Raw genomic sequence first — 16398 nt, forward strand, 5'->3', positions numbered from 1 at the left:
TAATGCTCGCAATAAAATTATCCTATTCATATAAAAGTTGTTTAAGTTATGGAATTAGGTTACTTTTCTACTCGCACTAGCTTTAATGCATGTCCCATTCTTTGCTATACTACAATAGCTTCAATGGCAAGTTCCTGTTAGGGTAGATCTCAAAGAATTAATTCAACCAAAAAATTTAAGTTATTAGGTGAGGTTCCAAGATATGATTTATATTATTCTCTAACACACCCCCTCAAGTGAAAACCCTTTGAATTTAAAACTTGCACAAGCCTACATTACCCTGTGCTTAATTTTTATCAAATAAATAAGGATGGTGAGATTCAAACTCATGACCGCTTGGTCATTAAGGCTTTAATATCATGTCAAAGAACTAATTCAACCCAAAATGTTAAGTTGTTAGGTAATGTCCCAAGATATAATTTATATTATTTTCTAATAGTAGGATGTGAGGTATATATATCTAAGAGAGTGAGAAGAAAGAGATATTGTCAAAGCATACTTTACAGTGTTGAGGTGGGGGAATTGAAGGAGAAACTTGGCTCCAATATTTCATATGTACCCTTTGACAAACAAATATTTTGAGGGTGAAAGAGCACCACCATTGCAAAGAAAGTAGTGTGAACCATCTCATATGCCGACACTTATTACAACACTCAACCATCCACGAACAATGTTTCACCCATATAAACATTTGTGTCCCTTTGATAGTTTGATCACTGTGTGCACATCACTCCCATATATATTCTATTTGTATCTTCTTGACTTGAGAATACATTATAGTTCAATGCACATCACAACCTGCCCTGTTACATAATTTCTATGCAAACAAGGATCGATATCATATCTTAGTTTGCTTTGATATATATATATATATATATATATATATATATATGTTGTATCAACTTTCTTTATGTTATAAATGCATAACATGTGTCTTTTTTAATCAATAATCATGTGAAAATTGATGTGTATATAAGAAATCTTTTGGGGCATGTGCTTGCCCGTGTGTTTGCATTTATTTGTTAAGAAAAATATAAAATAAAAAACCATGGAACCTCATGAGTTTTTTGCATAAAGTATTAATTTTCTTTCTTAAGAAGATAGAGATCATTTTATTTAGATTAAAACAATTCAGCTCATCAATATTCATTAATGATGATCATGTTGTTTAGTTAGTTTTTCAAAGTTAGGTCAAGTTTGAAACACGCGGAGCAATGGCGGTCTCGAACTAGCTATAGCACTTGCTGGATTTCATTTACGAGATCTTGAAATCAACTTTTTGTTAAGTTCTTCATTTGAAACCAATAATCTCTCAAGTACTCACGCTGCATAGTCAAAATGTCATTAATCCTTATAAGAAAATCACAGTAGCAAAGATAGTCACTGACCTAATTTTAATAATTACACATTGACACTTGGAACAAAGTTGCCCTCTTTGAGGTTGACATATGAATATGAATTTGTCTGGGAGAGGGGGACGGCCGACGGGTGGGAGGGGGGTAAACCCTAGATGGCCCAGTCCTCGAAAGGAGAGTATTAAATGCAAAGGAGGCAGGAGGATGCAGGAGGATACAGGACTTTTTTGGCAGAAACACAAAAGGTTGTCTGATGTGAGAGGTGAGAAAATGATTTTGTAATCGATTGCTTTATGATTGATGAAAAATTTCCTTTTTTAAAAAAAATTCTCCACTACTTCCGCTCACTCTTTATATATTTCTCTCAAAGCTTTTTTTCTTTTATTATCTCAACTTTTCCCTCTTTTCTTGCTGACAACAAAACAATAGTGAAGACAAAGTAAGCTATCATGAGGCTATGATGATTATAAGATAATATATGCATGTGTGCTTGTGCTTGCAAGCATGTCTTGTTAAGGCTAGCTACCTGTTTGCTAACCAGTTCAGAGGGGTTTTTTTTTTAAAAAAAATTAGTATATTCTCAAAGAGCAAAATAGTACAATTTAAATTTTATTTATGAAAAATACATAATTCATTGAAGGTTGCATATTACCATATCATTTTATATGAAAAATAATTTAAAAATTGTGCATATTAAATTTGAAATGTCAGAACTATTTTTCATAAATTTAAAAATTATAAATGTGTTACATGTGCGTTTCAACTAATTGTATTGTTTTCATAAATAAATTCTTAGCTATGCTATTTTGGCAAAACAAAATTTGTTATTGAGCTAATTTTTTTAAAAAAAGTTGCATAGAATGGTGGGTTTTCTTTCTATTTTCTTTTCTTATTCTTTCTTTTTTTACAGTTTTTTTCTTCTTTTATTTGAGTTCATTTGCTCAAGCTTCTCAGACATCAAAGGGTGTCTAACCATTTTATTTCACATCATGCTCCAGCCAAGGGCCCTAAGAGAGAGGCTGGCATTGTCCTTCAGGAAAGCTTTTGACCCCTACTGTTTGCCCAGCATTTAAAGCGGGGGGTGTGCGTGTCTTGACATAAATATTGTATAGTTTTATTATCTCATAAATCCATGTGGGGCCATTTTTAATATTTTCAAAAAAATTATGTTAAGTCGTAGAGCTAGGAGATGATCCATCAGAAGTATTGCTTGTGTATGGTCTTTGTCAATTCCCATGCCACGTTCTTAATTAGGCCTATTTGGAACAAGAATTGAGAAGACAATGCATAGTGCAAAAGACTTATTCTCTTCGCTATTCATACCCTCAGTCGTCACCATAGGTTGCAACTTGCAAGCTTGTATAGTTCAACTCAGCTAATTAAGTATACCTTCATTGCCAGCAAAGAAATTAACCAATTAATACATTAAAAGGTTACCCTAACAGCTAATATAATTATATATTCCATAGCTTCTTTTAATAAAGTAATGCTCAAGTCTGAGGAGGGGGTGTTTAGAAGTGTGGTTGTGGTTAATTTTCAAATCACTTTTAAAACGCAAAAACAAACAGGCTTTTTATAATTCACAATTTCTTAACTATATTTATATGTTGTAGAAGACTTAGGCTAAATTTGCTTATGTAAAGTAGTATCATTTGCTTATGTAGAGTAGTATGATGCGGTCTACGTTTTGCTCCAATTATAAATTTAAAAGTATTTTGTTAATCAATACAAACAACAGTTTTTGCTTCAATCTCACTAAAAATCTATCTTAAATCTTGATTAAGAAAAAAGCTATGATTTGTAGCTTTTGTTAAACCTATTTTTAAAACCACAACTATAAAAACTACCACAATGTTAAACAAACACACTTACTCATAATATCAAGGTCTATTGAACCTCCCACTAAATAAAAAAAACAAGAAGTACAAGAACATCTTGATCTAAACTAGATTTATTTGTTCATTTATCTCATGGGCTTTATGTTGGACTTCATATTTGTCTTTATCTATTATATGGATACCTAATTAAGCCTATTTGCAATGAAAATGGTGTTTAAGATTATGGTGTAGAATACTTTCTAAAATAACTTTTTACTTGAAAATGTATTAAGATGAATTGTTTTTAGATTTTTTTAATTTTTAATATCAGCACATCAAAATAATCAGAAAGCACTTAAAAGGGCATCAATGTAATGATTTTTCAAGCTAGAAAACTTTTAACAAGCATCTAAAAACAAAAGTAGAAGTTGTCCCATACACCCCTGAAATCATTTATATTAAACAAAAAGAGGTAAATTCTACTAACCTTATAATTTTTTAGATTTTCACACACACACACACACACACATATATTCCTCGAGTTATCCCCTAAACTATTTTTTTTTAAATCCCTTTATGATTTCAATTTTAATTTAACAATTTAATTTTCATATATTAGACTTGTTCTATTGATAAAGTTTATGGTTTAGGAATTACGGGTAATAAAAAAATTCAAAAACTTTGAGAGAAATTTTTTTTAAAATATAAGATACTCCACTAAACCCTTACATACATTACAAAAAAAACCCAGAATCAAGACAAGTCCATTACAAGAGCTTATAGCCCTATACATGAGAAGCGTCTTGGTTTTCTTTAGCATCGTTGATGCTCCAAAAAACCTGAATCACTGTGATAGGACAACTCTCTATCAGGTCCCATTTCCTATTTTTTGTGTGATAGGATGGACGAGTCAAAGCTTTTGCAAGTTCTCAATCTTAGAAACAATCTTTTGTTAGAAATACTTGATTGTTGGAGGCAGTGACAATATTTACGCAACAACACTTTTACCAGTGACATTCCAAATTCGCTAGGAAACTACAGTTACCTTCAATCTTTGAGCCTTGAAAAGAACATCATTTCTGGTGGCATACCTTTGTCACTTGAAAATTGATCACAGTTACAAACCCTTGACTTTGCTGAAAATCAATTAGCTGGTATTGTTCCCTCGTGGCTTGGAGAAAGGTTGTCTAATTTGAAGGTTATCATGCTATGGTCAAATAATCTTTATGCCTCCATCCCTAAAGAACTCTGTTATATAATTTCTTTACAAGTTTTAGACCTTTCTCACAACAAACTGTTCGGAAACATACCTGGATGTGTTTAAGAAATCCAGTGCCATGATGACCAATGAGTAATTCTTCTGAAGAACACATACAATCTGATTTATACTACACTAGCAAATATAAGGATGTATTGCTGGTGATGAAAGGGAAAATAAGCTATTATGGCACCACCATTCTGAAGCTGGTAAGAAGCATAGACCTTACCAGCACCAGCATTCAACTTGACTCTCTAGCTAGCACTGCTATATTCAGTTCTTTTTTTGGATTTATCAAGCACCTCTTTTTTTCTAGAATCATTGGACAACAACTATGTTCTCTTTGTATCTGCTTATTCACTTATTATGCAAGCATCACAGGTGTTAAACAAACTCTTTTTCACCTAAAGATATTATTGCTTAACTGTTGTATTCATTGCCTTTCAGTGCAACTAGATCTTGCTTGCATGTTAGGAAAGTTCTTCCTTCTTTTTTTCCTTGCTATGCGATTCAGAGTTCATCAATTTGTAATTGCCAAGAAAGCTCGCAGGCAATCCACCTAGTAGAAACAGAACCAATTTGATGGAAATCAGAGAGTCATCACTGTAGCATCCTCAGTTTCATCTCTTATGTCCTTCAATTAAGTTTTACTAATAGTCGCCATACAACAACGTAATTTAAGGGATGAAAATTTTGATCATTATGCATTATTTAGACGAGAATAGATAAACTCACCCATATTGCTTAAATATTAGGTGAGGCCTCAAATATTATTATTCTATAATACACGTTTTAATATTTGGTCGATAAAACTATAATATTATGATAAAAACCATTTTAATTCAAAAAATTAAACTATTACATGACACTTTAAAATATAATTTATATTATTTTCTCATACCAACTAGAATAATAAAAAAAATACTTATGAGTGCTGATCAAAGTGGCCATACAACCAGCCGTCTGTATCAAGAAATAAACACAAGGCAACAAGCAAACCTCATTCCAAGGAACATATATAAACAATTAAATCTGAAATGAGTATAAAAGCAGCATGTCCAGTTAAAGACGACAAAAACTACAGACTTTGTCAGAAACATTTCTTCTTTCTGATTTTCCTCTTCTACTAATTCTTGCTTTCTTGCGTCAATGTCCACCATTTTGCTTCATGAACGAGATGGTCTGTTTATGAGAACCTTCATTATTTCTACCTAGAAGAAGTTGATTTGGTCTTCGCCTAGAGTTGGTCCTGACAACTAAAAGAGAAGAGATCATGGTTAAGAAAGCAGCCTTTGTTAATGCGAGCACCACTTGTTGACGATACTGTTCTTGAAATTCCAGGCTCAAATGCTTGGAAAATTCTTTAATTGTATTTAGAGCTGCCAACAAATGCGAGGGTGGATATGTTCATTGACAACTTCTGTAAGTAATGCTGTCATATCATTCAAATCGTGTTTCCATGCCTGCAACACATATAAGCAGCATTAGCCCAGGGATGATTGAAGGAAGCTCTTTCTAAGAATTTACCCTGTTCCTCACCCAGGGCAGCTGCAATTCTAGCCAAGGTCTTCTTCCCATGAGCCGAAAATCTTGACAAGTCCTGATTCTTGTCATCTCTCTATGCAGTTTCACATTCTGGTTCATCTTTTATGACTTCGAGCATAAACAACATCTTTTCATTGAACTTCGTGATAAAATGTGGCAATTCGAGTAGAATTCTCGATCCTGATATCTTTCTTTAGCTAAAATGACTACAAATTCCAGTGCAAGAGCCTGGTTTTCCGCTACAGTTCAACTACATTATCAAAATGGGTACTTAGAGACAATGAATTATTCTTTGCCAACCAAATCAATTTGATTCCTTGACCACCACTTGTGCATATTGGTCTGAATAATGATAGACCGAAATGAAAAGGGTATTCACCATTTGATCCAAATGGGAAATGTACCTATAGTAATTCGATCGATTTTTCCAGTACAAGATAAAATTAGTTGAGTTATGAACTGCCTGAGCATATGCCTCCAAACTCATTTTAGAATCAAATATATTCAACAACCTATTATGGCGTTGTGGCATCAACTTACAAAGCAAATGAAGTGCACACTTTAGTTTCCCCTCGGATCTAGAATTCAAAGATTCCTAAAGAAACTCAGTAGGCTCAGGCCATTCATTTCGATCAATTACTACTTTTTGACAAGCTTGGCTACAAAATCGTGAATTTTAGGCAAAAACCTTTCTGGCCTTGTGTATAAAGGCAATTAAGAATTGCAGATTTCAGTTTTTTCATCCTCGAAGGAGGTTTCTTGCCAAAATCCATGTTGATCATCACTTAGAAGAAGAGTGAGGGTCTCAAATGTATTGTATTTGGTGTCCATTTATTCAGGGATTAGATTAAAGCATTTGCGTTAATGAGGTGGTCAAATTACAAAGTTGTGGTACTTTAGCCCTTGGATGGTGGCAACTCTATGTCATGTGGCCCTCGAGCTTCTTTTCTGACATAGGCGCTGTGGGTGTTATAAGAGCAATGGACAAAGACACGTGTTTCTTTCTTTCTGGCAGATGTTCAATATCAGAATGAGTACCTCTTTTAGATTCGAAGTGATTGAATAAGCAATCTATTCCTTTGATTTATGCATTCCAAGAACTGTTAGGGTAAAAAGGGTGAATGCACATAAGAATAGTTCATATACATTCTGCAATGAGAAAACTTGCTGATTAGCACCAAGGTTTCGAAGTGGGACAGACAACATTGACGACTAGAAATAACAATCTAGGATGATAATTTTGATTCCAACTTCCTTCGCAGATGGTTTTCCATGGATAACATGAAGGATCGCCAGGTAGAGAGGATTGACCTTCTCCTGTAAAGTTCCAATTGCTTGATCATTTGGCTTACAGTTTCCTCAGTTGCTAACTTCTTACCTGCCCACAGGATCTGAACAAAAAGAAAAAGGAGTTACTCTATGATAAGTAGAATTCACAGAAATTTAAGCAATTTTCTGTTTTTAAACAAAGGATGGAACTATTGGACTGTACCTCGGCATAAACAGTAACAATCTTGTGAAGATTTTTCTTTTTGGGACCAAGAAGTTCCACATCTGACCTGAAATGAAATAAGAAAAATACTCCATCAGTGGAAAATATAACTGACTGTTTCTAGTTGTACTTCAAACATGTGATGAAAATTTTGACTTACACTTCAACTAGTGAACAAAGCTGATGATGCGCAACTTTGGCCTCGTTTAGATTATTTTCCAGCGGCAAATGTCTTAACCATGTCTTTAAAAACTGTTAAATAGAGAAACAAACTTCACAGAATGGCCATAATATGCTTTCCAAAGGACAAATTAATTCCTAGCTTTGCGTGTGCTACTGTTTTACTGACAACATACTCTCCTGTTGAAGATCAGCGACACAACGTATAACGAAAGAGAAAGAAAGAACTAGGGTTTCTCGAGTCTTAAGGTTATAGCCCTAGACCTAAACCATAGAGAAAACACTGTTTTAATATGTTCTGAAATTCAATAATTCCAAAAACTCTTCTTGAAATAACTTACAAATGGTTTGAATAGATGCTAAACTAACCTAAACTAATTAAAACCTAATTAAAACAAAATTCTAAAACCTAACTAGGAAAAGAATATGAAAATAACTAGGAAAATAAAGCAAAATCCTGAACAACAACTTCTAGATCTAATTTGGACATGACAACAAGTTGACCCATTATACCGTATTTCTTCTAGTAAATCTCCTAATTGTTCGAATCCAATTTCTTACTAGTGAAGAATAGTTGGAATGAACCAGATCACAATTATGTTCATTTTCATCAGAAAGCTCGCTTTACTTGTTCAGTCTTCTATACTTGTTCAGTCTTTCTTCTTGGACTTAAACTTGTCAATACGTGTATCGCTTCAATAAGTCTAAAAGGGAGTAGAAGATGAAATGTGTACGCATTTGGTAAAACATAAAAGCTTCCTTTTCCATTGATCTGGGAATAGGAAAAAAGTATATATATACCTGTGCCGCATTGAGTTTTTCACGATGGAACTGCAAAAATTTTCCTAGAGCAGAAACAGCAGCATCATGGGCCATTACATATTCTATCTGCAACGCCTTAGGATGGTCTATAACCGCTTTCAAAGCATAAAAAGCCCCTGCCGAAGAAAAAAGTGATGTGATTTATTACAGTAACAGACTGCACTGGACTAACTCATGTAGCAGAAAGCAGTATCACAAGCAACCTTTAAGAAGAGACTTGAATGCAGACCCACCAAACTCAGCAAATATCCCAATTGCCTGCACAGCCACCTGAAACGACAGTATTTTGAATCAGAAATGCACCACATGAATGCGTGCCAACATTACAGGCATGAGTGGGAGATAAACCTCTAGAACTTCGGGGTTCTCATCCTTGCATGCCTCAAACAGAAACAGAAGACAAATATTGTACTGCCTGTTTTATCAGATTGTATTAAGCACATTTAAATAACAAGCTGAATCAATAAAAACGAAGTGTTCTACCTGAATGCTTCTTCTGGGAATTGCTTCGCAACATCACAAAATATGCGCAAGCCAGTTCTTCGCTCTTTAGCTATTTTATCCTTTTCCTGAAGGCAAAGAAACAAGGGAAAATGAAAACAATTAGATCGGAATTGGAAAGTCATCAGGGTAGCCTAGAAGCAGCATTCATGCTACAGTTTTATGGATGAAACTGAGATCAGTTAGCATCACAGAATCTGAGCAGAAATGAATGGTTAAACTCACCCACATAAGTTGTATGCAAGGCAAAAGCTTGCCAAGGAATGGTGAGAAAGAAGACTTTTGTATTCTGATGAAAGTGGCCAAACAATCAACGGCCTGCATCAAGAAATGAACATAAGGCAAGAAACAGAACTCATTTCAAGGAACCTGCACAGATAATTAAATTTGAAATAAGCGGCAAGGCATATCTAATTAAAGATGACAAAAACTACAGACTTTGTCATAAACTTTTTGTTCTTCTTGTAACGTCTGCTTTATTACATCAATGTCCCCTACTTTGCTTCTTGAATTCAAAACATTCATTATCTTCTTCAAGAACAAGTCAGTCTGGTCTTCATCTAGAACAGGTCCAGACATCTGAAAGATAAAGAGCACATTAGTACGCGAACAGCATTTTGCTATAACATATGAATTCGATTAGCAGAATCATTATCCTTGGAAAGATATATAGAGGGAAAAAAATATGATTAAAGTAGAAACAAGCAATTTGAATTCTTCTGATGTAAGATCATAGACAGCTATACGCAGTACAGATTTATTAAAAGCAATACAGACCTTCATGCATTCCTCCAATGAGTCCAAAATTATTGCAGCAATTTCGGGCAAGGATTCCTACTCAGCAATAGCAATTACAAATTACAAATTTCTTAAATGGCAGCGAAGCTTAACAAAAAGTCATTTCTTTGATTAAAAAAAAAATGTCATTTCCAGATAGAAATTACCTTACTTAGTGCTTTTACCAAAGCTGGTAACACATCAGAACATAACTTCTCGAAAGGAGATTCATCAGACAATTCAAGATTCCCTTTTTGTTTTGCTTCTTTAGATGATTTTAATAGCACTGGCATGGCTAGTGTGGAAGCACAAAAAAATTAAATTGTTACTGTCAGTGATGCAGGAGCATTCCTGATAAATAAAAAATTTACATTGAGAAATTAAGATGAGATAAATGGTGCTTAACAAGGTTTAGGACAGCTGAAAACTCTCATAACAAGCTCAGATTTTGAATTTAACTTCAAAGGAAAAACAGTATTAATTCTAAGCAAAACACTATGCAATCCATATATGACTAGAAAGCTACACGTATCTAGGTTCTCATGCTTCAAATGGTGTGTGCGGTATCGGAGTTTCCTAGAGGAAGTTGTGACAGTTTTACTCCAAGGTGTGCAGGCTGTCAGGAAATCTGCAATCTATTCTGAGCATTAGTTTTAACTTGCAGAATTATGCCTTCTTTGTCAAGGAACATTGATGTGTAAATACCTGAAGCAGCAACTCTTCGAATCTCTTCGTTGAGTTGAAAGTTGAGAAATGGAACTAAAGTCTGAGCAACCTACACATATACAGCCTTTTACGTTTTGTTTGAAGAGATTCAAGAAAGGAAAATCATATGAAGTGCTACATAACTAACCTCTTCGATCCATACAGAAAGTCCTTCCTTCAACTCATCAGCAAGTAAATACAGCCCTTTACAAGCTGCAACTTTCTCCTCCAGGACCTTAGTCTTGATCCATATCTTTCGTTCTCCAAGGATCAGGGCCCTGATACTGTAAAAATCATATATCCCTCAGCAAAAGGAAAGGGCTAAAAATCATAATATCAGATCATAATTCGAAACACCAAATGTTGCTATCTTATTGTTAAAATAATTTCTTCTGAAAGCATAAAGCTAAAAGAAAAGATTTCTCGATTTCAGAGTATAGCTTATGCCATTGTAGCATTGTTTCTACAAGTATAAAAAATCAGGAATAAGAAAAGAAATTTACTTATAACATATGCATTAGAGGAATGAAGAAAAATTTTCATCTTAAAAGCCAACCTTCCGTCTGATTCATCAACATTGTCAGGATTCTCAGGTATAAGGACATATGATCCAATTTTAGCAGACCTGAGCAAACGAGGAATGGAGACACTCATATAAGGTTTGAATTCTTTTCCCAAGCATTTCCCCAGTCTGGCCCATGCCTGAAACATGGTTATTGATTTGTGTTAGATAAAAAGCAGGTATAAATGAAAGTACTGCGTTTATGTTTCAAATGAAATCGAAGAAGTAACATTAACATACTTGCAACAGTTGACATCTCATTGGATCATTTGCCTCTAATTCAGATCTTTGTAAAGAGATAAGCATTTTCACAACCTTGTAAGAGATAACAAACAGTTAGTGAGGCAATGATCTCACAATTACATATCGTTTGGCCTTGCTGACCCCATCTGTTTGGGTTACAGGCTGACTTCAGGCGGTCTATTCTTAAAAACTTTATTGACAATTACCATATCAGTATCATCTCTGATCTTCTCCTTTCCTACAGCCATCCAAACCATAGTGATGCAATCCACGGAATTGGCAAGAAGGTTGTGATCAAGTTCTTTTTTCGCAGTCATCATTATAACCTTAAGGTAAGGCATGACAATACTGTAATACTCTGCAAACTGATCCTACAGTGTCAAAATAAAAGGATAAATGAAATGTAATAAAAATAAAACTTAGATTAAGAGACTATCAAGAAGTACCTGTGATGAATAGGCAACTGCTGACAATACTTTCAAAGTTTCACCCTTGATCATGTGCTTTTCTTCCTGCATTAGTGCCAAAATGAATTATAAACAAGGGTGCATACAGTAGAATGAATTGTATTTAAGATAATATACCCTTAATTCTTTGAGCAATTTGGTGACAATTTCTTTTAGGTAAGGATTTAGAATACTTGGAGTGCAGTTCGAGGTGAATTCAAACAATGCTGAATAAGCTTGCACCTGAGAGGATATAATAAGTAAAATATGAAGAATCAAGGATATAAAATCTATAGGCAAGATGGCAAAAGGATACTGATAATACAAGATTAAGCCAGGATTAACTACTTCAGGAATCGAAGTACCTGAACGCGGGGATAATTGAAATCATCCATGGCTTTCGTTAATGCAGGAAGAACTTGGTCACGATACTGGTCTTGAAATTCAGGTTTCAAATTCTTGGAAAATTGTTTAATTGTATATAAAGCTGTCAAACGCACACAAGGGTGCATGTCTTCTTTGACACTTCTTATAATTCTTCCTGCCATTTGATCCCAACTGTGTTTCGACTCCTGCAAAATATAGAACCTTAGGGATGATTTTGAAGTCCAATAAAGCCACAAGAATTAGAACCAATGACAAAACATTAGAATGGAAAAGGAGAAATAATCTGAGACCTTTAGACTTGAGCATCTCTCTGCAACAATGCCAAGGGAAAGAACCGCAGCGTGGCGGCTCTGCCAATCTTCAGCACAAAAATTAATTGCAAATAATCGGGGGAAATACCTCATAAGAACTTCCCCACCTAAGGCGGCTACAATTCTATCCAAGCACCTTACCGAATGCAGATTCTGTGTATCACTCTCCGCAGTTCCCCATTCTGAGTCATCTTTCAAATTTGCTAGCAGAAGCAAAATCTTTTCAAGAAACTTTGGGATTGCGAATTGCGATCCTAGCAACATCTGTCGACCCTGAACTCTTTCTTCAGCTAAAGCAATCACAAATTCTAGTGCAAGAATTCTTGTTTTGTCTTGGAGTTCGACTTCACCTAGGATCCTAAGCACAGATAGAACTACATAATCAAATTGGCTACTCAAAGTCCATGGCTTCTCCTTTGTCAACACAGTCAATTCCTTAACTACCGCCTGTACATCTTTGTCTGATTTATGCTCAACCAAAGTGGAAATGGTCTCCACTATTTGAATCATAAGGACACTATACCTATCATGATTCGATCGATTCGTCCAGTACAAGAGAAAACGATTTGAGGTCAGAACTGCCTCAACCTGTACCTCTAAACTCATATAATCAGAATCAAATATATCCACTAAACTATCATAAAAGGAATCAGGACTAACAACCAGATCTTCGACAGCACAATGCGGAATCAACTTATAAAGCAAAGAAACAGCATACTTCACTTTTTCTTCAGAATCAGAATCCAAAGATTCATAAACAAACTCAAGAAGCTCAGGCCAATCATTTCCAAGTCTTACTTCTTTAGTGGCAATCTTGGCGACAAAATCGCGAATCTTATTCAAATTCTTTATTGAACTCTCTGTATTCAAAAAATCAAGAATTGCAGATTTGATTTCTTTATCCAAGAAAGAGGTTTCTTGACAAGGTCCTTCCTTACCTTCTGTCAGAATCTGGCATAGAATATCAAAGGCATACTCCTTGCAGTTTCCAAATTCAGAGCCGCAAGTCTTATAGAAAGAAACAAGGCAAAAACAGAAGGACGTAAGGTAATTGTTTTTAAGGTAATTCAAGAGGTTTTGGGCATACATTAAATCAGTGGAGGTTTCAGGGAAGTTAAGCTCTTCAATAAGACAAGTAAGAGGTAAGGTATCTGGTGATTCCAGGATTTCCATGGCTTTACTTCTGAGATAGTCCCTGGTTGAATTCAGGGATGACTGCGTCGGCGGTGAAAGTAATGGTGACCTCTGTGAGCCCAATGATGGTGGCCTTAGTCTTGATGTTGGTGGTGGTGACCAGTTTATGGCTGAATTTGGGTTTCCTCGGGTCGGACGGAGTTTGGCCCTCAAGAGCGAAGGCAGGGACATCGATGGTGGTGTAGCTGAATCCTGAGGTAGTGGCGATGAAGTAGTGGAGGCCATTCTTGAAAGATTCTTAAAAATGGAGAGTTTCTTGAAGAAGAGCTGATGTTAATCATTTGAAGGGAAGGACTGAAATTTTAAAAGGGCGGGCTTTCTGGTTTTAGTTAGTTGGTTGTTGAATCTAACATAATGTGATTTCAGGGACTAAATTGAAGCATTTTCTTTAATGAGGTGGTCAAATTGGAAACATTAGATTAATCACGGGGCTTATCGTCCCACTCCCTCTTAAAATCATTATTATTAAACTTGCCCTGTCCATAAATTTTTTTATTAACTGGATCAAGGTTCAGACCCGCTAGCTGGAATTAACACCATGCAAGATGTTAGATTCGCAAACATAATTATACCATCTTTACAGAGATGGGTTAAAGAAAATAAACAGGTTTAACATCACTGATAGGGGAAAATGGCATTAGTCTTGAACTATTACCAGACTTTGAGGCATTTTCACTAACACTGGCGGCTGCGCAGATCATATTTTCTTTTTATGGGTGTAGTTGTTATTGAATGCTCTCCAATTTCTTCTGGAACTATGAAGTAGGGATCTCAATGATTAAATCAAGCTAATATATCAAGTTATTAAGTTGACGTTTATGGAAATCTCAATGAGTTGTCTTGCTAGTCAAGGAAGTTTGTTTCATTCCTTAATTTTCTAGGTTCAAATCTTTTTTTTTTTAAGATTAGCGTGGGTGTCCGGCCAGCTTGCATGCACCTCGACTAATCTTACGGGTCCTGAAGTTAACGACCATGTAATCCTTCAGTAGCCTTGAGGTTTGTGAGACTCGAACATGTGATTTCTAGAAAGTAAAATGTTAAATCTTGACATTACACTTGATAGTAAAAAATTTCTTGAACATAAAAATGATTGTTCAGGTTATTAGAAACTTTTTGGTATTGTTATTACAATCGCTCATCAAATTAGTTTTGAAATTCATTGATCTGACTTCTTATTTAACTTATATTTTAAATTAAATTGTGTTGAAGTTATTTTTATATGATTCAAATAACTTAATATATTTAAAAATAACTTGATAATCGGGTAAAAATATGGGTTGAGTTAAACAAAAATCAAGACAACAAGAAAACATGTTAATAAGAGAAGGAGGAATTATAATAGAATTTGTTTTTCAATAGAGTTTAAATTATCGATATGGCCTGTGAGAGGTTCTCTGCTCGTATATTGAGGAGTGTATTAGGTGATAAGAGTGAGTTCTCAACCTCTTGGTTGTTTCTGTGCATGAAGCTTTCTTGGAGTCTGGTCTTGTTGGATTCGATCCTGTATCTAGAACACCTGTTGATGGACTTCAATTCCCAGAAGAGTGGCCTTCATCAGCTACCCCACTGTCGCTTTCCTACACTCTTCCTGAACTTTTGGAGAAGGAGGATGTTTCTGAATCAATTGTTTTGAATATAAGGAGGTTGATCAATAATGGTGCTGTAGTTTCAGGGTCTTCGGCCGAGAGCAGGACAAAGTTGTATCTGACTTTCGATCAGAATAGATTTGCCCCAGTTTTGGATTTGTTGCAGACAAATTTTCTTGAGAACGACAGGATGAGCGAAGTTAACGAGTTTTGGAAAGCCTCGAAGGATCAGCATGTTATGCCGTTGTCCATATAACTTTCCGAGAGGACTGGTGAGACTTCCACCTTGCTTTATGAGCCTATCATCAGATTTAAAGCTCAAGATTTGGGGTTTCTTCCTGCCACGGATGTCGCGACACTTCATGCATTAATTCAAAGCAGCAGAGTTTGTGTTCAAACAATGATATATGGAAGCAGAAGTATGTGGATGAGTTTGGAGACGCCTCCGAACCCCAAAGCTTTGGAAATTGGAAAAACAGATTTGGCTCGGATTGGAAGATTAAGAAGAACAATGACGAGGAGACAAAATCTGAGTCCTGCCGGCAGGATTTCTTCGACCCCAGAGGCTCTTTCACTTCCCAATTCAGGCCTTCTCTTTTGACGCTGAATACTTATTTTAAAGAGAAGGAGATGATGTCCATAGCTCGAGCAAATGCAAGTTTCTGGATGTCGATGTTTTCTGCTGGATCTTAGAGTAACATGAAGTCCACTTGAGAGAGTGCATCAGTTTTGATGTTTATTTGTCATATGGTTGGACTCATGCATTCTCTCAGCTGTAATTTTATCTTCTTCGATTGTTTATGTTCATAATTCAACTATCTTGGGGCTCGCCTTCAGTCTTTTTCATTGATTAAATTTTGTTTGCATGGGTTTCAAACAGTAAAGCTTCAAGAAAAATTTTAAGTCTAAATTCAAAGAGGACACGGGAGCAAAAAAGATTATTTTTTTTTTCAAGAAATTATTAAGACAAAATTGTGTTGTGCACAGTTTTTTTCTTAAGATTTTTTTACCAAAAATATCTCTAGTAAAACTCACTACTTTGTTTATATATTTCATTCTGATATAAGAATATTTTATATATATATATATATATATATATATATATATATATATATATATATAACATGTTTTGTGTAATAAAAACTTATCATGAAAAGCAAGTTTAAATAAAGAATAAAATATAAATAAATCTTGATAATTTTTACGTGAATGTATAA

At 35.0% G+C, this 16398-nt stretch overlaps 3 protein-coding genes across 3 annotated transcripts; all 3 read right to left on the bottom strand.

Moving 5' to 3' along the window:
• Window positions 1–7088: 7088 nt before the first annotated feature.
• On the bottom strand, window positions 7089–10746 carry LOC7487412 (uncharacterized). The gene is made up of 12 exons (XM_052452560.1): window positions 10601–10746; window positions 9915–10522; window positions 9748–9804; window positions 9409–9549; window positions 9196–9288; window positions 8953–9038; window positions 8818–8884; window positions 8673–8739; window positions 8449–8585; window positions 7628–7719; window positions 7468–7534; window positions 7089–7366 (listed from the first exon to the last, which is right to left on the bottom strand). Exons 2-12 carry the CDS (start codon window positions 10038–10040, stop codon window positions 7202–7204), a joined length of 1098 nt encoding a protein of 365 aa, XP_052308520.1. The 5' UTR covers window positions 10041–10522; window positions 10601–10746; the 3' UTR covers window positions 7089–7201.
• Window positions 10367–11731, bottom strand: LOC127905215 (uncharacterized). Its single transcript, XM_052452279.1, has 5 exons — window positions 11464–11731; window positions 11255–11329; window positions 11009–11154; window positions 10601–10736; window positions 10367–10522 (listed from the first exon to the last, which is right to left on the bottom strand). The coding sequence occupies exons 1-5, from the start codon at window positions 11596–11598 to the stop codon at window positions 10367–10369; spliced, it is 648 nt and encodes a 215-aa protein (XP_052308239.1). The 5' UTR covers window positions 11599–11731.
• Window positions 11677–13820, bottom strand: LOC112327272 (importin subunit beta-3-like). Its single transcript, XM_024599625.1, has 4 exons — window positions 12381–13820; window positions 12069–12275; window positions 11842–11946; window positions 11677–11769 (listed from the first exon to the last, which is right to left on the bottom strand). Exons 1-4 carry the CDS (start codon window positions 13818–13820, stop codon window positions 11677–11679), a joined length of 1845 nt encoding a protein of 614 aa, XP_024455393.1.
• Window positions 13821–16398: the final 2578 nt, after the last annotated feature.

This window comes from Populus trichocarpa, chromosome 4 (assembly GCF_000002775.5).
Source record: "Populus trichocarpa isolate Nisqually-1 chromosome 4, P.trichocarpa_v4.1, whole genome shotgun sequence".
Lineage (NCBI taxonomy): Eukaryota > Viridiplantae > Streptophyta > Magnoliopsida > Malpighiales > Salicaceae > Populus > Populus trichocarpa.

Coding starts and splice junctions, on each gene's coding strand:
- LOC7487412 (XM_052452560.1), bottom strand. CDS start 10,040: ATGCCAGTGCTATTAAAATCATCTAAAGAAGCAAAACAAAAAGGGAAT. Junction 8,586..8,672: donor ATTCAAGTCTCTTCTTAAAG/GTTGCTTGTGAT, acceptor TTTCTTCGGCAG/GGGCTTTTTATGCTTTGAAA. Junction 7,720..8,448: donor AAAAACTCAATGCGGCACAG/GTATATATATAC, acceptor TCTATTTAACAG/TTTTTAAAGACATGGTTAAG.
- LOC127905215 (XM_052452279.1), bottom strand. CDS start 11,598: ATGCCTTACCTTAAGGTTATAATGATGACTGCGAAAAAAGAACTTGAT. Junction 11,330..11,463: donor TCAGAGATGATACTGATATG/GTAATTGTCAAT, acceptor ATCTCTTACAAG/GTTGTGAAAATGCTTATCTC. Junction 11,155..11,254: donor TGAGATGTCAACTGTTGCAA/GTATGTTAATGT, acceptor ACCATGTTTCAG/GCATGGGCCAGACTGGGGAA.
- LOC112327272 (XM_024599625.1), bottom strand. CDS start 13,820: ATGGCCTCCACTACTTCATCGCCACTACCTCAGGATTCAGCTACACCA. Junction 12,276..12,380: donor AGAGATGCTCAAGTCTAAAG/GTCTCAGATTAT, acceptor TATATTTTGCAG/GAGTCGAAACACAGTTGGGA. Junction 11,947..12,068: donor TCAATTATCCCCGCGTTCAG/GTACTTCGATTC, acceptor ATATCCTCTCAG/GTGCAAGCTTATTCAGCATT.